This window comes from Biomphalaria glabrata, chromosome 8 (genome assembly GCF_947242115.1).
Source record: "Biomphalaria glabrata chromosome 8, xgBioGlab47.1, whole genome shotgun sequence".
NCBI lineage: Eukaryota > Metazoa > Mollusca > Gastropoda > Planorbidae > Biomphalaria > Biomphalaria glabrata.
Window position 1 is genome coordinate 35,123,999 of NC_074718.1, and position 27,719 is coordinate 35,151,717.

At 36.0% G+C, this 27,719-nt stretch overlaps 1 protein-coding gene across 1 annotated transcript; it reads right to left on the bottom strand.

The window, feature by feature from the left end:
• Positions 1 to 1,917: 1,917 nt before the first annotated feature.
• LOC106056794 (major facilitator superfamily domain-containing protein 6-like protein A) lies at positions 1,918 to 26,388 on the bottom strand. Its single transcript, XM_013213647.2, has 10 exons — positions 26,024 to 26,388; positions 21,977 to 22,115; positions 20,083 to 20,262; positions 16,499 to 17,204; positions 12,487 to 12,616; positions 12,101 to 12,186; positions 11,784 to 11,996; positions 10,759 to 11,009; positions 8,457 to 8,642; positions 1,918 to 7,265 (listed from the first exon to the last, which is right to left on the bottom strand). Exons 2-10 carry the CDS (start codon positions 22,110 to 22,112, stop codon positions 6,277 to 6,279), a joined length of 2,877 nt encoding a protein of 958 aa, XP_013069101.2. The 5' UTR covers positions 22,113 to 22,115; positions 26,024 to 26,388; the 3' UTR covers positions 1,918 to 6,276.
• Positions 26,389 to 27,719: the final 1,331 nt, after the last annotated feature.

The window sequence follows — 27,719 nt, forward strand, 5'->3', positions numbered from 1 at the left end:
TATTGTCTGGTGGGCTGCAAAATGAATTTTAAAATAAAACTACTTTGGCAGAAAATGTTTTGAGTTACATTTATTTTAAGTCCGTGATAATACTGCAGTCTAATGCCATGAGTGAAAGAAAAATGTATACATGCTTTTTTTATTCTGTTGCTGTTTCTACATAGGTACATCTTAAAAAATAAAAAAAAATACTTTCGAAAAAATGTAGCTTATATTAATTGTAATTGTATCAATTAGTTTGGATTAGTCTCGTAATTTCCGTTACAATTGACGTCGACATTATAAATCTGTGCTATAATAAATCTTTTTACCAATTGTTTTTATTTAGTTTTCAGCTTTCTCAGTGCACTATGATCCTATCACTTGTCTGGACCACTTAGGAAAGGGGAGGGAAGAAGGAGGTATCTTGGTGAATGTTTTTTTTTAAATGCATAAAAAATGTTCACTAAGGGTTCAAGAGTCCCTAAGGGGACTAATTCAGCTTATACCACCACTTCAGTCAAATAAAATTTCTTTCTTTTGTAGTACAAGATACCAAACAAAATAATTTATACCAATAGTTAATTAAGTAACTGGTTAATTTTTTAGAGGCCCCCGAAAGGGGAAAAGACGCTATTAGTTTTGTTTGGCCTGTCTGTCCGTCCGTCCCGTTTAGATCTCAGAAACTAGAAGAGAAAATTAAAATCGGACATCATAATATTTTAGATCATTCAAAGTTCTGATGCAACAGCTGCTCTTCTCTTTTCTGAAAGCGAAAAATCCAATTTTTTAAATCAATTATGCAAGCAGTTTTTTTTCATAAAAATGCACCATTTTTACAACTATTTAATATTAATAGTAACAAACATTAGAGGCTATTTAGTAAAGGAGATGGATATCTACCATTTTTATAACACATTTATGCAAATGGTTTTAGACTTTTAATAAAAAAATATTGATTTTTATAATTTAATTTCTAAGTTATGTAAGTTCTGTCATACTAAATAAACATTAAAATTCACTTTCACCTATCCCTTGGTCTGCTGGACCTTTAAGCACCACACAGGATCTGTCTACCTTCTTTCTCCATTCTTCTTTGTCGTTTGCCTATGATAGAATTTCATTCTGATATTCTGTGTGAAAATATTGAAACCTGCCTTTTTACCTGGCAGGGTGGACCACTTCTGATAGAATTTAATAACGATATTCTTCTGAAAATATTGAAACATGCCTTTTTCCTGCCTGGGTGGACCACTTCGGGGGCCTATTTTGAGTTTGTATTTCCACACAAACTGTCTTTGTAACCTTGTTTATATTGATTCTTCTGTTGTCATGCAAAAGAACTATGTGTGCACAATTTCAATTTAATTCGAGATCGGGTGTTTACAAACTTTTTACACAGAGTGAGTTAGCTTTGTAATAACCCGAACGTTTTGTTTATTTATTCTTAGCACTTCAAATTAATTGAATTAGTCGTAATCAACACTTAATGCAAGATACAAAATTATAAATACGAAAGATAAATAAACAATCTGGTGTTTGGTTATATTTTGGTCCAATGAAACAACAAACAAACAAACAAAAACCTGGCCTACTTAGGGTACTACGTGTTTTGTAGATCTGCTTGACACAATAGGGCTTCAACGTTGTGATCATGGTAGATAAAAGACATTTCTATAAATCAAATAAGAACATAAAACGAAAATGTTATTTAACCTTGGTTAATAGAATATGCATCCTCCGTTTGGGACCCCTCAACTCAAGAAAACAATAAGAAACTGGAACAGACACAAAATAGAGCAGTGAGATTCATAATAAACGAATATTCACACTTAACCAGAGTAACACCTTTAGTAAAATCACTAAATTTAGAAAGCCTTCAGGACAGAAGACTCAAAAGTAAAGTAGCAATTATACATAAAACACTGAACCATAATCTTCAAATACAAAAACAAAATTTAATAAAATACTCTGAAAGACACAAAGATAAAGGCACATTCCTCGTCCCATATGCTAGGACAAGTTTGTACAAATACTCCTTCTTCTCTAGCGCTATTAGAGCATGGAATGGGTTGCCTGAGCTAGCCAGGAAAACCGGTGACTTGGCAGAATTGAAGTCATTGGTTAATATGCATAACTAAATGCATGACGCGTAGGACGTAATCATCTTCTTTTTTGAAGTAACGTCTGTATTATATAAGAAGATAAGATAAAATGGCAGGATTTGTAGGCATACTGAAACATTTTATGCAAACTTTTGTTTCATCAGAATCTGAATGCGACATACACAATAAGTAGCATTGACGTCATACAACATACTTCAACCACTAGCGGATCCAGAACTTTGGAGTGGGGGGGGGCGATTTTTTTCCAAACCCTAACCCTAACGCCCAGTAAACCCTAACCCTATGCATAAACGTGCGTACAGCGCGCGCGCGCACACACACACATATATATATATATCATTTCTCAACCTTCGGCGAAAAACAAAACAACTGGGGCAGAGCTATAAGGCCCCGACGACAAAAGTGTTTTCTTGCTTTTTTCACTGTAGAAACGTATTCTCCTGACAAGTATACCTCATTATTCATCAATGGAATTCGGGGCGAAGCCCCGACGCCAAAAGCGTTTTTTTGCATTCTTCACTGCAGAAACGCATTCTCCTGACATCTACAGCTCATTATTCATCAATGGAGTTCGGGGCTAAGCCCCGACGCCAAAAGCGTTTTCTTTCATTCTTCACTGCAGAAACGCATTCTCCTAACACCTACAGCTCATTTTCATCAAAGGACTTCGGGGCGAAGCCCCTACGCCAAAAGCGTTTTCTTGCATTCTTCACTGCAGAAACGTATTCTCCTGACCTAAAGCTTATTATTCATACTATTAAAAAAGGACCTTTTGAATAATGTTGTACTTGAAAAATATTCTAATATAAATTTATAGGCCCATAATACATTGCAAATAAAACTGATTTGTTTCTTGAAAAGATAGGATACCCCACATATTTAGCTTTTTGCTTTGAGGATCGCCGCCGAAAAAAAAAATTATTCGATAAATAGTATTTAAGAAAATTGAAGTATAAATTGTGAGTTATAGTCCCAAATTTATTTAACTAGAAAAATATCAGATTGAGTAAAGGTTGGGAAAAGGCGACTATGACAACATTATTTGAGTTTAGAACTCATCTCAATCATGACTTTTATACTGAAAAATTTCGTTTGAATTATAACTTTTCCAATGGAAAGTCTTTCTTAAAATAATTATGATAAATTCATGTGAAATTATATAAATAAACTCTGTCTGGAAATGGGAGGGGCGGTAGAGTGAAAACGATTAATCTTCTCTTCTTTAATAATTTCTGCTAAATATTGCATTTGGCATTAAAGAATAGGGGTGGGGCGACTCGATATAAGAATTTAATTTATAGTGTATATAAATTATATTAGTGACAGATTTTTTTTAATTTTGTAATTTCTTAACTATAATAGGGCCTACAAAAAGAAAAAGTATTGATTTTTCCGATGGGGGTAATGTGATTGCATGTATCGCCCCTCCCACCTGGTACAACCCTTTTTCATTTAAATTTACTAATGATACAATTTGAGATTAGAGTATGGTACGACATAATATACAATGGGTCACATATCAATACGTAGTTTATATTATATAGATATTCAACTAATTTTGTTCACAAACTATGATTCTACACAAAAATAGGACCGCCCCCCCCCCAGCACTCAGAGGGCTAGAGTGGGGAGGGCAGTACATGCAATCGCCCCCCCCCCCCTCACCCCACCGAATCGGCCAAGATACCAGAAAGGGAGCGACATAATATAAAATGTATATATTAATTCAACTAATTTTGTTCACAAACTATGATTTCTCCATAAAAACGGACCGCCCCCCCCCCACTCAAAGGGTTTGTGTGGGAAGGGCAGTAGAGGTATTCGCCCCCCCCCCACACACACACCAAACAGGGAACGACATAAAGATCGGTTAAATATCAATAACAAGTTTTAATCATATAGATATTTAATTGATTCTGTTAGCAAGCTGTGATTTCTACAAACAAATCGGACCGCCCCCCCCCCACTCGAAAGTGTAGGGGGTGGCGGGATTGATACCATCGCCCACTCCCGACCCCACCAAATCGGCCAACATACTAGAGGGGGGGGGCGAAATAATCTAAAAATAGGTTGAAATATAAATAATTTGTATATATTTTTAACATAAGTAATAAATTCGTATACATATTGTATGAATCCTATATTAAAGTTTGTCCGCCTCCCGCCCCGCCCCTACCGCCCCCCCCCCCTGGATCCGCCAGTGACTTCAACACGACAAACTTGCGTTCTAATCATTTTCTCTTCTGCATTTTTTTTTCAAAGTTAAATAGAGACAGGAAATGCATGTCACAGAAGCAGTGGCGTAGCTAGGAATTTGCCATCACTTGGAGGCCGGGGGACTTGACCTCTTCGGGGGCCCCTGTATTTTGCGTAATATTTAATGTAACAAAAACACATTTGAGTGTCCAGGGGTATTTTCAAATTTTCCCCTCCCTCACCCCACCTTAACTACGCATCTGCTTAGACGTGACTCAAAGGCCTAGCTGACTATGTGGTATGTGCTCTGGACTGTCGTCTCGGTGGAGACGTATAGCTCGTTGCCACATCATAGGCCTGTTTGACATGGCAACTAGCTATAGGTCTTCACCGCCCACAGGTTGCGACGTCACAGGTCAGTGTTGAGGCCTTCTGTAACGAATGGTCTCGGTTTGAGCCCTGCCCTCCGTGAGGTTTGGGCTCGGATGTGGTAATCTTTAATTCTGAGGAAACATCCAAAACATGTAAAAATATAACGTCAAAATAGATATATAGGCAAACAGTCTTAACAAGACTCCTTGTCTTACACTTCTAGGGCTGCCTTATTCCAATATTTCGTTTTAGATTTTAAAACAACAACAAAAACAGACCAATAAGGCTAGACTGTAATCTTTGAAACATCTTATCTTATACATTTGAGACATTCCTCCAAAGAAGCTAACTAGAAGACCTTTATGTCCTTTGTGTATCTACATGTTTCTTTTTTAAAAGTTTCTTGACTTTGAATGTATCATTTTTAAACGTTTACGACATTACGTCATAAACAAAGATACCTATTTGACCTACTTATTAGTTCAAATCCCCTGCTCAACCCCTGTGTGTTACAGCAATCATTTGTTATTAAAACAATGTAAGACTACTTAATTACAAAGCAATATCTTTGATGTGTGCATGTCTTAGAAATGGAAACAATTGTTCATAAAAAAAAACGAATATTTAAAACTTTTGTCAGTTGTGAATGTGGATTATGACTTTTTCTTTTCGTTTTTTTTTTTAATAAGAGGAAGAGGGTTCAGTTATCATAGTAATTTTTAATTAGTATAAGATTTGCATTTCTTTAAAATAAATAAACCATTGAAATGTAGTTTTGAACTCAGGACCCTCAAGACAATAGTCCAAAGCTCACAACATACGTCGATCTATAACCAGCAAACAGACACAAAATGGAGCAGTGAGATTCAAAACAAACGAATATTCACAATTGATTAGAGCAATACCTTTAGTAAAATCACTAAATTTAGAAACCCTTCAGGATAGAAGACTTAAAAGTAATGTAGCAATTAGGCCTATACATAAAACACTGAACCATATAATCTTAAAATACAAACAACAAAACGTAATTAATAAAATACTTAGAAAAGACACAAAGATAAAGGCACATTCCTTTTCCATATGCCAGGAAAAATTCGTACAAATGCTCCTTCTTTCCTAGTGCTTTTAAAGCATGGAACGGTTCGCATGAGTCAGCTAGGAAAAAAATTGACTTGATTAACATGCATGACTAGATTGACCTAGGAACACGCACAGGACAGTCTTTTTTTTTTAAGTAACGTCTGTATTTTATAAGGTAAGATAAGTTCTATTCCTCCTATTTTGCTTGAGTTAGATCTAAGTTCTTAGGACATAATTTACATGTAATTGGTAATATTAAATTTAAAATGTTTTGATTTTTTAAAAATGCAATTAGGACTATGTGCACAGCCTTTTTTTTAAAATATCTCTGCTTATCTATTTACATAAAAAATTCAAGAATCGGGATAATGTACACAAACTATCCCATCACATTTCAAGTGTTAACAGATCACAGCTCTTGTGCGTTGGAACAGCTTAACTTTTCTTGTGTTTTTATTGAAAAAAAAACATATAGGGACGAGTTATACGTGTGTAGGCCTACCTATTGAGTGCATCTTATTATTCATTCAGAAATTTTTTTATGGAGATTAGAGTATGCCATTTCTTGATCAGTATCTAGAGAAGATGTGCTTAAGTTTGGAATGAGACTAAGACTTTTGGCGCGGAAATGTGTTATATCATCCTGCAAGTCTTCGCACTCAAGTGCATCACTTGAAAAAAAATTCGGCTCGGTGAAGTGGTCGACCTTTAGTGACAACGAATCTGTACCCTGAGTAAACATATTCATAACACAACAGTCTTTGGCTGTTGGGGTGGAATTATTGTCAGAAATGAATTTACAATTGCTATGTAGTCTATCATTGCAGCAATTATCTGCCTCTTGCATTGCTTGAATATGTGTCAAGGACGAAATCTCTGAAACAGGTGTGGATATAGTGGAATAAACACTTTTGGCTACTTCTGAAAGAATTTCTACACTTGGTAAAGAGGGAATGCATTGAAGTGTAACTGCACAATTTAATCCCTGGTTGTATTTAATGCCACTACATTTGCCGTGGCTACATCGTGGGGCTGTTTGAGTTTCCACTTCACTCCTATTATTAGACTCACAATCGTAGGTGGAATTGTTTATGATACCACGGCAACAAATACACTGAGCCTCATCTCTAACATCTGCTGAGCATTGTACATTTTGACATCTTTCAGACTCAGATTTGGCATCACGACAATGCCCGTGAAAACACGCTCCTACTTTATGTTGAATAACACATTTCTCATCTTCCCCAGTGTCACACAAACCGGCAAGTGGTTCTGATGTATTGTTCACCTCTTCATTGACAAGAGAGTAGTCATCAGAACGAATATTCTTGACTATTTCTTGGAAACTTTCTGATTGGTCACAATTATTGGCACCCAATGAACTATAAACACGTCCATTCAGGCCTGCACTTTGGATACTTGTTGATATTTCCTTCACACTGGCATGGAAATTATTACTGTTGTTAACAGGACTTTCTGACTTCAATAAATTTGTCTTAACATAACTGCCATCTGGGGAAATAAACAAGCAAAAATGTTAAAAAATCCTTTTAAAAAAATAATTTATTGATTCATGTTTTGTTAGGTACAATAAATAATTATTTACAGTTTAAAGTATGAACTTGCTCGGAAAATGCATGAGGGAGAAAAAGCGTTAACAATTATTTAAGGGGACTAAACCCAACAGCTTTAGACATATCTATCTGTGAATACTGAAGTATTAGTTTCCCTTGTTGCTATTAAACAAAATAATACAAGTTGCCAGTAATTAATTGTCTAATTGGTTACTCCTTTTTTTTATACACTTTTTACTGGACAGAGTGAGATATAATCTTTGTAAAAAGAATATTTATATGTAAAATATTTAGGTTTACATTTTTTTTCAGTTGTCGTCATATGGTTATTGGTTGGAATATCAGTGTATAATTAAAAAAAAAATATTGATGTATGAATACATTTCATAATCATCATTATTTAATTTTATCATCATCTGACCCTTGACTATCATCCCAGGGGTGCTGTGACTTTTCGTGTAATCAATTCCCTCCATTTTTCCCGTTCAGCAACTGTTTTTAGCTGGCTATCAAGAGAGAGGCTGGTCCATTCTTTTACGTTGTCCAGCCAGCTTTTCTTTGGACAACTCTTTCTTCGTGCTCCCTCCACTGTGTCTTGAAGGATGACTTTTGACTGTGACCGAACCAGCTCAGCTTTCGTTTCTTCACTGAAGAGTTCCTCTTTTTGTCTGCCAGAGTGCTGACATGCAAAAGTACAAACTCTTACTTCTGCTTTTCCTGGTATCTGATACCCATCATTGTCTGTAGCATTTACTCTCAAAGGCTTGAATTCTTTTTTCAGCCTCACCATTTAGTGTCCAACTTTCACAAGTAAATAGGAGTACATATTACCTCAATAGCTTTGCATTCAGCACCAATCAGGATTTTGTTTGATCTAGACTTATTGATAAGTTGATTTACCTTCCTTTGTGGCAGACATAGTTTAACAACGTCCTTTCTTATAACCCACTTTTTTCTTCTTAAAAATGTTGTCATTTTACTGCGTCGTCAGACAATGAGCGGGCGAGCCTCATGAAGTTGGCTGACAGTATAGGATTGACAGGATTCTAAAACCTAGAGCTAAGTATTAACATCATTGGCCTATCCAATATTCCAATGAATCATCTTGCAGAGTGAATGGTGTCCTTACCCTTGATTTCTGCAAGTCCCACTTGTACCACCTGTACCTCTTCTGGAGGCAGCATCGGCCATCGTTTGTCCAGAAGTACAAATACAGGCAAAGCCAGGACACACAGGGCACTGAAAAGTCGAAATGTCCATGGGGCAGTCAACACCTCAAGGATTTGTCCACTGACTAGAGCTCCCAAACCTCTACCTTTAAAAACAAAAATTGATTGGTCATCGTGAAAACTTGAAGGTTGTTGATTTTTAAAAAAATGATGTCATCAAACGAAACTAACAGTAGGCATACTACAGTATTATGTTTTATTCTAGTCTCTGAACCATCAAACGAAACTAACTGTAGGCATACTACAGTATTATGTTTTATTCTAGTCTCTGAACCATCAAACGAAACTAACAGTAGGCATACTACAGTATTATGTTTTATTCTAGTCTCTGAACCATCAAACGAAACTAACAGTAGGCATACTACAGTATTATGTTTTATTCTAGTCTCTGAACCATCAAACGAAACTAACAGTAGGCATACTACAGTATTATGTTTTATTCTAGTCTCTGAACCATCAAACGAAACTAACAGTAGGCATACTACAGTATTATGTTTTATTCTAGTCTCTGAACCATCAAACGAAACTAACAGTAGGCATACTACAGTATTATGTATTATTCTAGTCTCTGAAAGCAATCACATTTCAATGGTTTATTTATTTTAAGGAAATCTGAATCCCCTTCTTCTTGATTAAAAAAAAAAAAAAAAAAAGAAAAAGTTATAATCCACTGCCATTCACAAGGGACAAAAATTTTAAATATGTTATAGTAGCAGTACGTACTGGCTACCCTGTTGATTTGTTCCCAGTCTTTGTATTGCTTATTATGCCTTTTTTAGCCCGTGAATGAGTGTAATTGCTACAATGAAATTTCACTGCCTCCTCTCTCTTACTCTCTATCTCTCTTTCGATCTCTAGAGCCCACCATTTATTTTTACCTGCGCATCGTAATTTCTCTCACATAAACTTTTGACTTGATTTGGAAAGACCCGCTTCATAATGCGCCCCCGACACATACAAGCACTCATATTTTGGGCCCGTTAATTTTAGTATCACTTTTACTTATCCGTACCCCCCCCCCCCCCCCCGCCAACTTAGTCTTCTGTGTGACAAAGAGCATGTATTTACGGCGTATCCAAAAAAACAACAACACACTTTCTTATTGCAAAGACGATCCTTTCAGGAGATACACAATATGCAACGTAAATGAAAACTGTTTACTTTATGGCCTTGGTGCATGTACATTGAAGCTCTAACTACCATACAGAAAAAAAAAAAAGCTCATTATCTTATCTTATCTTATATAATACAGGCATTGTAGATTAACCCGTGGTAAGTATCGGAAATCAAATCCTTACGGTGGTGCAAGAATTTACCTGTTGCCAAAAGCCTAAATTTAGAATTTGAAGTAACAAAAATAAAATAAGATTGGAAAATGAAAAATCTAAGACTAAGACTGATTTATTGATCCTTTTGGAAATTTGTTGTGATTACATGGACTCTTTTCTCATATACAGACAACACAACAGAAACATATACATAAATAGACGAGACACAACATAAAAAGTTCATTCAGCGACTACACACAGGTATCTTGGTCTTGTTCATGTTTCCTGATCAACTAGTGGCGTTGATATAATCTAACCTAGAGAGGTACGAACGACGTTTTGTACCGCTTTGTTCTTGTTTTGATTGACACTAGTCTCCCCCTTTCGCGACAACCTGACGTAGTTCTGATGGAGCGGGTGGCCGTTGTCTTCCAAGAATTTTTCGATTTTCCTAAGACAAAAAGTTCCTTTAAATATGGTAATGTTGTGAGTGTAATTTTTTATGCCCTTTTTATGATGGTTTCTAGACGTCGCAACAGGTTAGATGAAGCGTTGCCTTGCCAACAAGTTATTCCGTATGTTAGCAGATTTTGTATAGTCGCGCCGTAAAAAGTATTTAAGATCTTCTTATCTAGTTATCTTATACAGCTATGGTTGACAATCGTAAGTGTTAAAGTATTGTAGGTTAAAAATTATGTAAAAGTTGATGAATCGTCACAATTTTGAGACTTTTAAATATCTTTAGTAGATGTCCTTTTTTGTGTATTCCCCGCCTGCCCTGCTTTAAATCCGGTCCTGCATCTAATACTTAATACTTACGATATTGCAATACAGAGAAAGTATAAAAATTTGCGATATTAAAGTGGATCCTTTTTATGGCTAAAATATGATACTTATTGTAAAAGATGGCAATCAGAAAAAGTGCTCTAGTTACCAAAATCCCAGTAAACAGCTCCAGCGATGCCCTGGCAGGTCGCCTGTGTCCCAACTGGAGCCACGATGCTGGCAGTGGAAGAGGCGGCAGCCCAGAGCATGGAGTAGGTCAAGCCATGTAACAATTCCACAGGCAAGGCCAGCCAGGGTGAGGTCAGCAGGGAGAAAGCCAGGTACCTCAGACAGTAGGCCAGTACCACAACGTACATCGTCTTCACGTGACCAAAGCGTTTCAAAATTAGACCTGTGTACCTGAAATGTTAGTTTGGAAATGAAGATGTCCTTTGACTATTTAGGTGATCTCTGTCCGATGACTAACGAAGGTAGATCGAGCGTTGTCCACATTGATCAGTATTTTCTACTTTTCCCAACTGAAGTCGATTACCGCTTTGGTATTTTAACCATCAAAGATTTAAACTAGCGATGTCCTAGCTACTGCCCGCGGGTCTAATCCGACCCGTGACCCGTGAAACGGAGCCATCCGGTCCCTCGAAACTTTTAACCACATTGCATACTGAAGCCTCAAAATATTGGTTTTATTGACCTTGAGGGGATGGACTGAGTGACACATACTTATATTTATATGACCCCTAGACTAAAAATGATTAGGCACCACTGAATTTTAAACTATAGCTTTTCTGCTCTGCAGCTGAGATGTCTACCATTTAATTACCCATGGGAAAAAAGTTGTTTAGAAATGCACACAAACATAGAAAACATGTTGGCCAACTAGTAGCATTCTCACCTGCCGAACCGTAGGATTTAGGTTTCAATTCTAGCAAAGAAGGAAATTTATCTTTTTATTGCAAAAAACACCCAAAATAGGATTTATTTTTAGCTTTTACAAACGAAAAGGGAATTATAGGTAATTGTTTTTTTCAAAGCAGGATTATTTAATTCGATATTTATAAAATATTATTACGTAATGTTGTATGATTCTATTAAATTCCAAGTTCCCGATTCGTTATAAGTAAATCACATAATGTTCACAGCAGCCATATAAAAACAAGTGAACATAAAACAAACCTGAGCACGACAACAGAAGTCAAGCAGTGAACTAGAACCACGAACCCCAGAGTCGTCTGACTGCTACCAAGGTCGACCAGGTACCACAGAAAAAAATTATTGGCAGTGCCACACAGCATGCCGAAGAACAAAAGTTTTCCCAGGAACAGCCTGGTGGTGCTCTGGGAGACAATTCTGACCAGATCGGAACAAAAGTCATTGTTCTTTGGGATTCTGTGGAGAGAAAGTTGTAACTAGACGTTGACAGCTTGTCTCAACACTATGTGCACATTTCGTGTCATGTCATGTGACATGTGCAAAGTTCAAAGAATACTTACTTTTTCACGTTCAACTTTGTCCCGGCAAGGGAAGCAAGTAGCGATAAAACAATACAAACAAAGAATAAAGCTGCAAAGTTGTCTCCCTGGAGATAATTAAAACACGAATTTATAGGATATTAATACACACTGTACTGATTTAAACGATATGATATAGACAAACTATACATTGAGGATATTGTTCTAATTGTTCCAGAAAAAAAAATTTTAGTTAAAAGATAAAAAAACAAGTGTTGCTTACAACTAATAGTTATTTATGCTGTAGACTTATTTTACAGAGCTGTAGACTTATTTTACAGAGCTGTGATTAAATGTAATAACTAAACAGGCACAAAATTATGATGGCTGCAGTGTGTGTATGTGTGTGTTAGTAAAATACGACTTACTTTCATGTTGTCATTGGCTATTGTGATGGTCATCACAGCTACAGCAGTGCCAATAGTACCCCACAGTCGTTGCTGACCCCATTTCAAGGATCGTGGTCCCAGTATTGTGTACGTCGTGGCGTCCGCTAAACTATGTAAGTACTTCGTGACATATTACATTGTATAGAACAAAGCAAAGATACTGAGAATGTATAGAACAAAGCAAAGATAGTGATAATGTATAGAACGAAACAAAGATAGTGAGAATGTATAGGGCGAAACAAAGATAGTGACAATGTATAGAACAAAGCAAAGATAGTGAGAATGTATAGAACGAAACAAAGATAGTGAGAATGTATAAGGCGAAACAAAGATAGTGAGAATGTATAGGACGAAACAAAGATAGTGAGAACGTATAGGGCGAAACAAAGATAGTGAGAATATATAGGGCGAAACAAAGATAGTGAGAATGTATAGGACGAAACAAAGATAGTGAGAATGTATAGGACGAAACAAAGATAGTGAGAATGTATATGACGAAACAAAGATAGTGAGAATGTATAGAACTAAATAAAGATAATGAGAATGTATAGGGCGAAACAAAGATAGTGAGAATGTATAGGACGAAACAAAGATAGTGAGAACGTATAGGGCGAAACAAAGATAGTGAGAATGTATAGGGCGAAACAAAGATAGTGAGAATGTATAGGACGAAACAAAGATAGTGAGAATGTATAGGACGAAACAAAGATAGTGAGAATATATAGGGCGAAACAAAGATAGTGAGAATGTATATGACGAAACAAAGATAGTGAGAATTTATAGAACTAAATAAAGATAATGAGAATGTATAGGGCGAAACAAAGATAGTGAGAATGTATAGAACGAAACAAAGATAGTGAGAATGTATAGAACGAAACAAAGATAGTGAGAATGTATAGAACGAAACAAAGATAGTGAGAATGTATAGAACGAAACAAAGATAGTGAGAATGTATAGAACATAACATTTTACAATTTCTAGAACAAAAAAAAGAAAGAAAGATTCTTTGTTTGGTTGTTGCCGATTCATATTTGTCCATACTAAATACTTAAAGACTCAGAGATACTCCAGGTCTGAAGAGACTAAAAATGTAAAATAGCAATAATACATGCCCCTCACATTAAATTACGCCTTTAATTACAGTAAATACATGAAAAATAAATACTGAGACAAAAATAAAGGTGCATTTCTTATTCCATATGCTAGGATAAATTCAAACAAGTAGGCCTACTAATTCTTTCCCTATGCAACAAGAACGAAGAAAGAACGGGTCGCTTCTGAGAAAATCAGGAAACAAAAAGGCTTAGGACATGAATAGGTGTAGAACGTACGTTTTTTCAAAGGAAGGTCTTTAATTTTTAGACTAAGCTGGCGTATACTTATAAATAAAATGTAGGTTATATTTAGGTTTATTTAAAAAGAAAAGTCTGTTGAAGTTTATTTCAAGTTTTACATTAAAATATAATACGCCTACAGCGGTTTAGTTGTATTAGCTGACTGGACATACAAACCAATGACCGAACACAAATACTTTGAGACTTACTTTTAGAATGGTTGTGTTTATAAGTATTGCACCTTGCATTCTAGATATTTGAAAAACCTTTTTAGCATAGAGATACAACTATAGTTGACGGACTTTGAACGCGACACTTAGTGACTTAGGGCCGGCTTTAGGTAATTGAAGGCCCAAGGCAAAGTGAATTTGATGGGCACCAAATGAAATATAAAATCGATGCAAACCGAAAATATAAAACTAACACTGAAAACAAAAGTACGCTATTAAAAACCTACATGTATGATCTAGAGCTTAGAGCAAGAGCTAGTAGACATAGAGCTTTAGAGCTATGCTATGTTTGAGATTTGAAAGAGACTTAGAGCTAGACTAGTAGACATTGAGACATAGAGCTCTGCTAGTTTGAGATTTGAAATAGACTTAGAGCTAGACTAGTAGACATTGAGACATAGAGCTATGCTAGTTTGAGATTTGAAAGAGACTTAGAGCTAGACTAGTAGACATTGAGACATAGAGCTATGCTAGTTTGAGATTTGAAATAGACTTAGAGCTAGACTAGTAGACATTGAGACATAGAGCTATGCTAGTTTGAGATTTGAAATAGACTTAGAGCTAGACTAGTAGACATTGAGACATAGAGCTATGCTAGTTTGAGATTTGAAAGAGACTTAGAGCTAGACTAGTAGACATTGAGACATAGAGCTATGCTAGTTTGAGATTTGAAAGAGACTTAGAGCTAGACTAGTAGACATTGAGACATAGAGCTCTGCTAGTTTGAGATTTGAAATAGACTTAGAGCTAGACTAGTAGACATTGAGACATAGAGCTCTGCTAGTTTGAGATTTGAAAGAGACTTAGAGCTAGACTAGTAGACATTGAGACATAGAGCTCTGCTAGTTTGAGATTTGAAAGAGACTTAGAGCTAGACTAGTAGACATTGAGACATAGAGCTCTGCTAGTTTGAGATTTGAAATAGACTTAGAGCTAGACTAGTAGACATTGAGACATAAAGCTCTGCTATGTTTGAGATTTGAAATAGACTTAGAGCTAGACTAGTAGACATTGAGACATAGAGCTCTGCTATGTTTGAGATTTGAAAGAGACTTAGAGCTAGACTAGTAGACATTGAGACATAGAGCTCTGCTAGTTTGAGATTTGAAAGAGACTTAGAGCTAGACTAGTAGACATTGAGACATAGAGCTCTGCTATGTTTGAGATTTGAAAGAGACTTAGAGCTAGACTAGTAGACATTGAGACATAGAGCTCTGCTATGTTTGAGATTTGAAAGAGACTTAGAGCTAGACTAGTAGACATTGAGACATAGAGCTCTGCTAGTTTGAGATTTGAAAGAGACTTAGAGCTAGACTAGTAGACATTGAGACATAGAGCTCTGCTATGTTTGAGATTTGAAATAGACTTAGAGCTAGACTAGTAGACATTGAGACATAGAGCTCTGCTATGTTTGAGATTTGAAAGAGACTTAGAGCTAGACTAGTAGACATTGAGACATAGAGCTCTGCTAGTTTGAGATTTGAAAGAGACTTAGAGCTAGACTAGTAGACATTGAGACATAGAGCTCTGCTAGTTTGAGATTTGAAAGAGACTTAGAGCTAGACTAGTAGACATTGAGACATAGAGCTCTGCTAGTTTGAGATTTGAAAGAGACTTAGAGCTAGACTAGTAGACATTGAGACATAGAGCTCTGCTATGTTTGAGATTTCATCCAAGTTTCGCAATTTTTTCTCAAAATATTTTTTTTAGTCCTAATCAAGGCCCCGTCAATAGGAGGCCTTTAGCGGCTGCCCACTTTGCCTAAGGCCGGCCCTGGTAATGTCACGGAACTAGGGGTATTTGGGATCATTTATATTTGTTGACTGAGCATTTGGATTTTACAGTGAAAACATCGTTTAGTGACAGAGACTTGACTGTGGTCTATTCTGAATTTAATGTTCTGTTGGCTAATTGTTGAAGCTACGTTTTCAAGTTAATCTTTGTCTTTTCAAGTTTATCATTGTCTTTTCACGTTTATCTTTGTCTTTTCACGTTTATCTTTGTCTTTTCAAGTTTATCTTTGTGTTTTCACATTTATCTTTGTCTTTTCAAGTTTATCTTTGTGTTTTCACATTTATCTTTGTCTTTTCACCTTTATCTTTGTCTTATCACGTTTATCTTTGTCTTTTCACGTTTATCTTGTGAAGTGTTCCTAGCTATAAACGAACTCGCAACAAAACGTATATGTAGCCACTAGCCGTACAAGACACGCAAACATCTTCTGAGTAATGGAGTGATTAACAGAGAAGACACTGTCCGGGAGATAACCTTGTAACTTTTAAGAGAGAGAGCTCCTCTTCACGAGTACACTAAGGCTGACAAAGCTGAAAGAAGCGTAATGCAGATCTACACCATCAGGAGAAGCATCAACATTAGCATGAACATTGGCATTATTAACATGGTGATTAAGTTTTTTATTGAGTTTACCTTGTGGAAGATGCATAAAAAGATCGAGCAAGTGCAATAAGCAGGAATGAGATTATAAACACAGGATCTAGAGTTATACTTCCTGGATTAGCTTCTAAAGTTGTGTTGTTTCCATGTTTAGATAATGTTTTGTTGAAACCGGGTGAATTCAAAAACAGCCTTGCGGACAAGAGATCTAGGTCATTAGAAAAGTGTTCAGAGCAGTTGGGCAGGCATTTTGTGTTTCTTTTCATCGACCTTTTGTTCAATCTATCGAAGTCGTTGTCCTTAAAGTCGCGATGATAACCTCTGTCAAGTGAAACAAGGTAAAAACATGGCTGGTTGATATTTTCATTAGAACTGTTTATTGGTGATCCACTCTTTTGAGACTTTAACGAATTAGTGATCAGATCCATCTTAGTTGTCGTACCATTTCTTTCAACACTTGTCAAATTACCTCCCCTGTTCATCTCTAATAAAGAAACCGGCTCAGTCGTCCTGAAGGTACCAGGATACAAAGTGTCCGCGAATGAGCTTTTTATCAAGCAGCCAGTCTTGTTCCTCGAGGCAGGATAAGAGCAAATCTCAGCGTTGTTGGCGTCGAAACATTTCCAGACTTTCGAAAAACCGCCTTGCTGTGATGTCATGTTGTAGTCATGCGGAGAGAGCTGACTGAAGAGTGGCCGCCTTGACAAGAACCACATGCAGAAAAAAGCCAAACCAAAACCTGAAAATGAGGATCGAAAAAAAATAATTGAACAGAACGTTTTGATCCATGAATATAGAACGTAATATACATTACCTAATGATTGTTATTTACACGTGTTTAGGTCTCTTAATAGCAATTACAAGATAAAGGATAAGACAGACATCCATCTCCTAAACACGAGATTTGATCTATCACACTTGAATGATCTAGGTCTTTGCTTTTGCCTGTTTCGTTATTTGTTTTAAAGGTTTATTTTATTTTGCTTTTTTTTTTTTAATAACACGTTCCAGTCGTCCATTCTGTTATGAAGTATATTACATCATTGGCCAACTCTCATGCAGGAAGGCAGCGGATGGCGGCAAACAGAAAGGATTCGAACCCAGAGCAATGACGATGATAGTCAGGAGAAGTTATCTCACCACCATACAACCATCCATGCTCTAATTAAGACTCTTAAGTCATTTTTATTAAGAAGTAGGTTACACTCGAGCTCTTTTCTAGTCAATCTGTCTGTCTGTCTGTCTCTCTCTCTCTCTCTCTCTCTCTCTACCTAGAAGGGAGCTCGAGGTTCGACACCCGACTCGGGCAGAGATGTGTTTACTGAGCGCCTAAAGGCAGCACGGAAAACCAACTCCTAGATACCCCCCCCCCCCCCAACTGGTCCACAAATGAGATTGGACCAAAAGCGCTCTGAGCATGCTATAAGCATGAAAGTAGCGCTATATAAAAGCTATAATAATAAATATATATATATGTCTGTCTATCTGTATATATATTTCCTTGAATAGTTTATATTGTTTTAGCCTAACAAGTCTTTATCGAGAATGCAACTACTTTCTGAGTGTTGGTACTGTTGCACAACCAGTCTGCCAGTCGATAACGAAAAGTAAATACAAATGTAATTAAAAGCTGTTTGCTGAATCAACCACAAGAGAATAATTAATATTCTTCTAGGCTGCAATCTGAGTCGAATCAGAAACAACAATGAGTACACTTTTTACTTTAGGAACACACTGGGCAGGGGAGGTAACGTTGTAATTAAGCTGTGAAACAAGGGGCACTAATTAGCACAATCTACCATAACTTGCATTTGCATTACCTTTGTGAAAAATGATAGTAGCCTATTTTAAATATTTTTTTCAACCTATTTCGTAAGTTATATGTTAAACAAGGTTTCAAAGACAGTTTGTGGAAACACAAACTCAAAATCGGCCCCCGAAGTGGTCCACCCAGGCAGGCTTCAATATTTTCAGAAAGAACATCCAAATGAAATTTTATCAAAGACAAATGAGAGATAAGAATGGAGAAAGAAGGTTGACAGATCTAGTATAGTGCCCCAACGGTCCAGCAGATCAAAGGATAGATGCAAGTGAATGCAAAGTTAGATGTGAACCTGGCCTAACTAATTCCCCTTTCAGACCTTGTGGTCTATAGGGCAGATGATGTAAAGTTCATCTGTTTTTTTGGCCTACGGTTAACGAGGGTGTCATGTAGCCAGCACAACTACCAACCGACTTTACTTTTCCCCAATGTTAGGTACCCATTAGAGCTGGGTGGACTCAGAGGCGCCCAAGGATTCCAAAGTTGAAAATAAAAGTCTTCACCAGGATTCGAACCCGGGACCCCCGGTTCGGAAGCCAAGCGCGTTACCGCTCAGCTACCGCGCCTCTCCTGGCCTAACTGAGGTCTTATATTTGTAATTGTTTTGAAAAGGTTCAATCTCTTTTTTTTTTTTTTTTTTTTTTTTTTTCGAATGCGCAAAAGAATTGGAAGTTGCTGTCCAAATATTGCACACGAAATTGAAGTTTACAAGATTAGTATTCGTTTTAATTTAGGTCTAACTTATAATGCATACTAATTAGCTTTTTCTCTTTAAAAAACTGCTTGCATTACTGATTTTAAAAATTAGATTTTTCGCTTTCAGAAAAAAAAAGTAGCCGTTGCATCAGAACTTTGAATGGTCTAAAATATTGTGATGTCGGATTTTCAATATCTTTTCTAGTTTACGAGATCTAAACGGGACGGACGGACAGACATTTCGCACAAAACTAATAGCGTCTTTTCTCCTTTCGGGGGCCGCTAAAAATGTTCAAATATTTTATTTTTATCGGAAGTAGTGCAGGATTCACATCAGTTGGGACTATATAGCTGCATAGGCAGGGCCGGCATTAGAACCTATATGACCAATTTCTCCAAAAAGGGCACTGCGCCAGGAAGGGGCCCCGCAATTTACGTTTAGTATTTCACTATCAGTCATGGCTCTTGTCACATGCTATAAGACTCGTAGGACTTAAAGGGTTAACATATTTAGTGTATCGTACGATTGACGTAACTTTAATTAAGTCACTGGCACCTATTGCGTTCAAGTTACTTCCTATGTATGTTGTATAATACAGGTTGATATAATGATCTAATCAATAGTAATAGCTGTTATTGTGGGAGAAAAATAGAAATTTGACAATTTGTAAGGCCGGCTCTGCCAGGGTCTCACCTTCAAGATGGACCTACATAAATTCACTAATTTACAATCTTAAGTTACACATTAGTACAAAAAAAAGGTAAATTACTTATTGTATAATCTGAACCATTAGTTAGAAAAATATTATATTCTTTTATATCTAATTATCAATATAGGTGCATTCTATTAATTAAAGCATTCAAAATAGGGTAGTGGACTTGTGGTATTCACAATAATCATGCCCAGGGCCCCAAAATACTAAATTCCGGCACTACAAATAATGACTAAAATGGATAAAAATGTGCAGACTATTCGCTGACCCAATTCCACCCCGTTAGAAACAAACAATATCTACAATAAATATATTGTGTATATTCGTACAAAGTAACCCGGAGTCAAGCTACTGTGAAATGACGAAAGGAAAGAAATGTCACTTACCTAAACAACAAACAAAGAGAGCTGACTTCCAGGCACTCATCCTGTCAGCCGCCATCCCTATCAGAGGTCTCATGCTCATCGCGAACAGCACAGCCACTCCTGCTATGACACCAATCTCAGAGGCACTGAGATGAAGATGCTTCAGGTAGACTCCGATGAACGGTATGACAGAACCAGAGGCTAAAAATTAAACGTTTTTAAAAGTTACAACAAGTTACAACAGACTTCGTAGTTTAACGGCTTGTGAAAGAATTATGAATTTATCTAATGTTATAAAAATACAGTTGGAACTCATGTCCATAAGTTTTCTAGCGATTTCATTTAGCCACCAAATTACGTGTAACAATTTAAAAAACAATTTGGTTTAGCTTTTCATTACGTTTAGCGTTTAATATGGTTTAGCTTTTCATTTGGTTTAGCTTTTCATTTGGTTTAGCGTTTCATTTGGTTTAGCGTTACAAATGGTTTAGCTTTTCATATAGTTTAGCTTTTCATTTAGTTTAGCTTTTCATTTGGTTCCGCTTTTCATATGGTTTAGCTTTTCATTTAGTTTAGCTTTTCATATGGTTTAGCTTTTCATTCAGTTTAGCTTTTCATTTAGTTTAGCTTTTCATTCAGTTTAGCTTTTCATTTAGTTTAGCTTTTCATTTAGTTTAGCTTTTCATTTAGTTTAGCTTTTCATTCAGTTTAGCTTTTCATTCAGTTTAGCTTTTCAATCAGTTTAGCTTTTCATTAATTTACCTTTCATTCGGTTAAGCTTTTCATTTAGTTTAGCTTTCATTCGGTCTAGCTTTTCATTTGGATTCGGTTTAGCACAAGTTAGTTTCAAGAATTAAGTCACTAAAAATTAAAAGTGTAACAGTGCAAACTAATCGCATACATTTCCAGACAGTTTCAGACTAACCAGAAATTAGTCAAAAATTAATTTTCTATTCGTTCTGCATCATTATAGAAAAATGTATGCAAAATGAATTAAAATAGTGCTTTTTTTTAAAAAAGCAAGTAGACCCCTATATATTTTTTTTTAAAAGTTAGGCAAATGAATCATCTAATAATAACGATACCGAAAAAGAAAAAAAAATTAACAAAAGCTAAACTGGCTTTTATAAAAAAAAAGTTCCTCTATTATTCGGTCTGTATTAGCCTTCAGGTTACTTGCTTTGAAGAACAAGAACTAAATCAATTAACAAGAAAAATTAAAAAAAAATATTTTTCAAAAGCTTATCTTAGGGAAAGAACTCCGCACGTACAGCTATATATCTAAATTATGTAGAAGTTATTTCCCCTTTTTCGATTTTCAATCAAAATAATTAATTACCAATAATTAATTTACTAATTGGTTAATTTGTTAATTGATTCGTGTTTTGTTGGGTAGAATAAATAATTGTTTAAGGTTTCAACTTGATCTGAGAATGGGTGTGGGAGAAATAACGTGTTCAATAATCTAAGGGGATGAAACCCCACAAATTTAGCCGTATCTGTGAATACTGAAGGATTAATTAACTTTGTTGGTATCAAACAGAATAATTTATTTAAAGTAATTAATTGACTAATTGGTTAATTGTTTTTGTTGATACATGTGCTGTCTATGCCATTGACTAATTGTTTTAGCTTAGGTAGAATAAATAATTGTTTAAAGTTTCAACTTGATCCGATAATGGGTGAGGGAGGAACAACGTGCACAGACAAACAGAGTGAGTTGATGTAAGCTTTATAACAAATTAAAAGAAGGTGAATCTGAATCAGGAGTGACTTTTAATTTCTATTTTCGTAATTTTTTTTTTTTAAAGTCAATGTTGAGTCTGTTTTGAGTATAAAGCAACAAGAAGAGTGGATTGGTTTAGAGGACGTTAGATATGCCTAATTAATATTGTAAAAACAAAATGTTTCTCACCGCCGTAGAAGAAAAAGTAGAAAAGCTTGAGAGGTAAATACATTTTGTTCACTTTCCATCGTCTGCTGTGTTGCTGTTCTTTTGTTTGGTGAGTTTCGGTCATTGGCTTGACAGCATTATGGTTTGGAGAATCCATTGTCTATCAGAAATACACAAATGAAAAACTGAAAATAACACTGTGCACACACTGGCCTTCTTCTGTTGTCTCAATTATACAGGCGGGGCTAGATTTGGACAAATCTTTGGAGGGTAAGGTTGTTGATTTTTAAAAAAAGGGGGGGGGGTATTTGTGTGTTGGCGCACTGAGACATATACACTTTAATTCCCAATGTTTGTTAATTACAATAAATGACAAAGTAAGAGTTGCATAACTTGCATTACAAATTCTATGGACGATCCAGTCCTCCAGGCTGTCATCTAGTTACCCACATCTTGTGCAATGACAATAGCAGCTTGTAGATCACGGTAGATAATTATGTCAAACTAATTATTCACGTCTGTGTTGACAAGGGAGACAATGCAGTATATTTTTAACCGAATACGTTCTAACAAATACTAGAGTTAGTCTCATCCATAGACATACATAAATACACTAGCGGATCCAGAACTTCGGAGTGGGAGGGGCGATTTTTTTCCAAACCCTAACCCTAATGCCCAGTAAACCCTAACCCTATGCATAAACGTGCGTACAGCATATATATATATATATATAAAGCCATGTTGAGGCCTTTCTCTTGATAGCTTGGGGTTCTGGGGGAGCACTGTTGTAAGCCACCTCATTGGGGTTCGGGGCCAAGCCCCGACGCCAAAAGCGTTTTCTTGTATTTTTCACTGCAGAAACGCATACTCCTGACATCTACAGCTCATTACTAATCATTGGGGTTCGGGGCAAAGCCAAAAGCGCTTTCTTGGATTCTTCACTGCAGAAACGCATTCTCCTGACAACTTCAGCTCATTAGTAATCAGTGGGGTTCGGGGCGAAGCCCAGACGCCAAAAGCGCTTTCTTGTATAATTCACTGCAGAAGCGCATTCTCCTGGTATGTACATCTCATTACTTATCAGTGTGGTTCGGGGCGAAGCCCCGACGCCATAAGCGTTTTCTTACATTCTTCACTGCAGAAATGCATTCACCTGACATCTACAGCTCATTAGTAATCAGTGGGATTCGGGGCGAAGTCCCGACGCCAAAAACGATTTCTTGCATTCTTCACTGCAGAAACGCATTTCCATGACATCTACAGCTCATTATTCATCCTATTAAAAAAGGAACTTTTGAAAAATGTTTTACTTGAAAAATATTGTAGTATGAATTTATAGGCCTTGACTACATTGCAAATAAAACGATTAGAAGATACCCCACATATTTAGATTAAGACTTTGAGGATCGCCGCAGAAAACAAACGTTCGAAAATAATATTTATATTAAAAAAAAGCTCATTTGTAAGTTATACATTTATTTCAATAGGCATGTTTGTAACTTTGTTTTGTTACAGAACTATAATCTAAAGCTCTAAAATAAATTTCTGAAGTGGGAGGAGAAATGAAGTGGGCCAATTAGATTCTACTCTAAATTTTTTTGCAATTTTAGGATTCAAGCATAAATTGTGAGCTATAGTCCCAAATTTAACTAGAAAAATAGCAGATTGAGTAAAGATTGAAAAAAGGCGGATTGGAAAAGAATATTTGTGTTGAGAACTCATCTCAATCGTTATTCTTCTACTGAGAAATTTCGTATGAATTCTAAATTTTCCAAAGCAAAGTCTTTCGTTAAAAAATTATGATAAAAAATGATGAAATTACATAAAATCTGTTGCCATATTTGACTTTTCTGTTTTACAACATCATGTTTTCGTCTGGAAAAAGAGGGGCGGTAGAATGAAAACGATTAATCCTCACACCTTTTTATAATATTTGCTAATGATTGCATTTGGCACTAAAGAATAGGGGTTGGGGTGACTCGATATAAGAATTTAATTTATAGCATATATAAATAATATTAGTGACAGATTTTTTTTTTAAATGTGTAATATCTTAACTATTAAAAAAAAAGAAAAGTATTGTTTTGTCCGATGGGCGGAAGGCGATCGCATGAATCGCCCCTCCCATCTGGTACAACCCTTTTTCATTTTATATTTACTAATGATAAAATTTGATATTAGAGTGTGGTGCAACATAATATACAATGGGTTCTCATATCAATATGTAGCTTATATTTTATAGATATTCAACTTATTTTGTTCACAAACTAAGATATCTCCATGAAAATAGGACCGCCCCCCCCCCACTCAGAGGGCTAGAGTGGGGAGGGCAATACAATCAATCCCTCCCCCCTTTACACCACCGAATCGGCCAAGATACCAGAAAGGGAGTGACATCTTATAAAAATTATATTTTAATTCAACTAATTTTGCTCACAAACTATGATTTCCCCATTTAAGCAGGACCCCCCCCCCCACACACTCAAAGGGTTTAGGTGGGAAGGGCAGTAGAAGTATTCGCCCCCCCCCCTCCCCCAAATCGGCCAACAGTGGAACGACATAATATAAAGATTGGTTAAAACACTAATAACAAGTTTTAATCATATAGATATTTAATTGATATTGTTAGCAAGCTTTCATTTCTACAAATAAATTGGACCGCCCCCCCCCACTTAAAATTTATGGAAGGGGGGGGCGGGATTGATGCCATCCCCCCATCCCGAACCCATTAAGTCAGCCAACATACTAGGGGGCGGCGGCGAAATAATCTAAAAAAAAAGTTGAAATATAAATAATTAGTATATATTATTAACATAAGTAATAAATTCGTATACAAATTGTGTTTAATTCTATAATAAAATTCGTCCGCCCACTACCGCCCCCCTTCCTGGATCCGCCAGTGCATAAATATGGACTGGAAAAAGGAAATAACTTCATGTAACTTGAAAACATGTATATCTATTGTTGTCGGATTTCCGAATTCTGAAAAGTTGCATGATTTTCAGTCTTAGAGATTACACTGCTGTATAATAATGTGCACAAATTTTCGTTTCATAAAACTCTTTGATCAGCCAGTCTATATATTATATGTCTATGGTCTATATATTATATGTCTAGGGTCTCATCATACGACATATTGTAATAAAACAAATATTATGCACCAGCCAAAGACCGTACATGCATTTTCAAAGCTTATTATGTAAGTTATCTAGCACTATGTGGATATTACAGTGAAACTCTCATTATATAAAATACATTAATGATATCATATTATGTGTTCTCCTTTTCCATCCTATATTTATTAAAATGTCTAAATTTGTAGAAGAGTCAATTACCCAAAAAGAGGCATGAGAAAAAGAAGCCCAGAGCCAGAGGATTCCTATTTAAAAATACTAAATAAATAGCACAAATACTGCGCAGAGGCGTAGTGAATTGAAGCATACAGACGATAAATCAGAACTTGTTTTCGCAATAAAAAAAAAATTCTAGACATAAATCTATTACTGTATCAAGCTCCAGTTACAGCATAGAGTAAATAGGATAAACTTAAATTAAAATCAAAACTCTGGCTATGAACACACAGAAGACGTATTAAAAGTAAGACAACAGACGTCCCCTCCCTGACTCTTGAAACAAAAACTGTCCCATGAGCCTTTAGTTTTGTTTTATTTTGTGTGGGGGAGAAATATACACTCTTCCTAATCCCTAATTTAATATTTTTTCGAATTAATTTGGCTTTAATTAGAAGCACGGACGATCAATTTATTTTTTTAAAAACTTTCATTAGGATAATTTAATTCCGTAACAAAATCTAAACAGAGTCGATTTGATAAGTAAATCATCAAGTGCTTCAGTTAACTAGAAAATGACATAACCAGCAGGGTCTTATATTGACGAAACATGTGAGCTACTAGATTTCAAATGAACACATAAGTGTTATTGGACGTGTTGTTTTGTTCCTAGATCCCAATGTACAGATGGACGTTATATATTCATGCACTAAAAAGACGAGAAAACGAACAAACTACATGAGAGCAGTCGTTGACTTATTCAAGTCATTCTACCTACCTGACAAACAATAGTTTTATTATCCAAGATTATGTTCTTTAGAGTCAACGGTGTAGCCTAACACTGCGTTGCTTATCTAACGTTCAATATCCATTGTGCAGCAACCCGTTGCACAGTTTAATATATAGATAAACACATTCATAATTCTGCTTTAGGAAGAAGTACAGGTCATATAAATATGCATATCATATTTGTTACACCAATTAGTCGACTGACTTCTGTCCAGTTCTCATTAAGAAAAAAAAAGAATATCACGCATTACATGTACGGCTATCTACTTGGTATATTTATACTATTTTTAAACTGCTTATATAAACACGTTTATAGCTGAATATAAAGCATTTATGTGTAAGAGCTATTAACAAACGAAAAAGTTGTGTGAGATAAAAGAATGAGGTCAACTTATCCTCCTTTATTTTTATTTTATAATCAAAAGTCGAGTGAAAATAGAACTAGGTCAACGCTCGACCCAATTACCGAAGCGCTTCGTGTGTTGATATGCTATTCTGTGAACGCGCGTGTTTGGGGTCAAAGTCCTAGATGAGCTAATACATACATGTTGTGTGTTGTTTTTTTTTGTTTGGTTTTGATTTTGTTTTTTTTTTAACGATCGGTCTCTTTTATGTCGATTAACATTGATTGCGGACGAAGATTTAGGTGTTAAATAATGTTTATGACTTGCATGTCTCTTGGCTTCCTGTGCAATTATTTAGGGTTTGGATTATAGTCAATGTGTGTGTGTGTGCGTGCTACGGAAGAATTGTTTGTATCACAGACATGTATGGGAGGCGATGTGACTTTTGAATCCAGGGATTTTTAATATTGGGATCTTTAGGGAGCCTCTGAGTTCACCCAACAATGTTTAGGAAAAAGTAAAGGCGGTTGATCGTTGTGCTGGCCACATAACATCCTCGTTAAAAGAGAAAGAATGCATTTAGTAAATATATAAATCAAAATATTAAAAAAATGATTTAATAAGCTTTTTTTTTAAGTTTTACAGTAACACAATCACAGAAACACTCAAGCAAAGGGAAATACTTCTTCCATTGACATTGAATGATAGATTGGCCCTTCTGCAAAATGGTCATTTAATAACATCCGCTAGGCCAGGCTCACAATGAGCCTTATTTCCATAGCAACCAGCGCATTGATTCCTTGGCACCCTCAGAGGTGTCGCATCTGGAATAAAAAATCAAAGTGGTACAGTTGCAAGGGACTCAACACTTCTAGTGGTGCCACGTTTCTCCCTCAAAAGTTACGGTTTGCGGGCTTTTCAGTGCACTGACCAAAGGTTTGGAACTCACTCCCCATTGATTTCAGACAGACAACATGCTTCACTACATTCAAGAAGAACTCGAAGACCTATTTGTTCAAAACTTTTTAAAATTAGTTTGTCATTTTAACTCTCCTGTTTATGTGTGTAATGTTATCACAGCGCCTTGAGCCTACATTTATGTTTGTTATCAGCGATCTATAAATTATATTATTACTATTATTGATTGCACATGAATATTAACAATGTACATATAATAAAATGAATAAATCTCCGTACCCTGTGGCCTAACAATACAATAATAACGGTAACACTTTCAATAAACACGTCTCTTTTGGACGGAGGTAGTATTGTGGCTGTTTGTAGTTCAGAGCTTCTGATAAAAACATTGAAACCTCCCTAATTACCGGCCTTATGGGATCA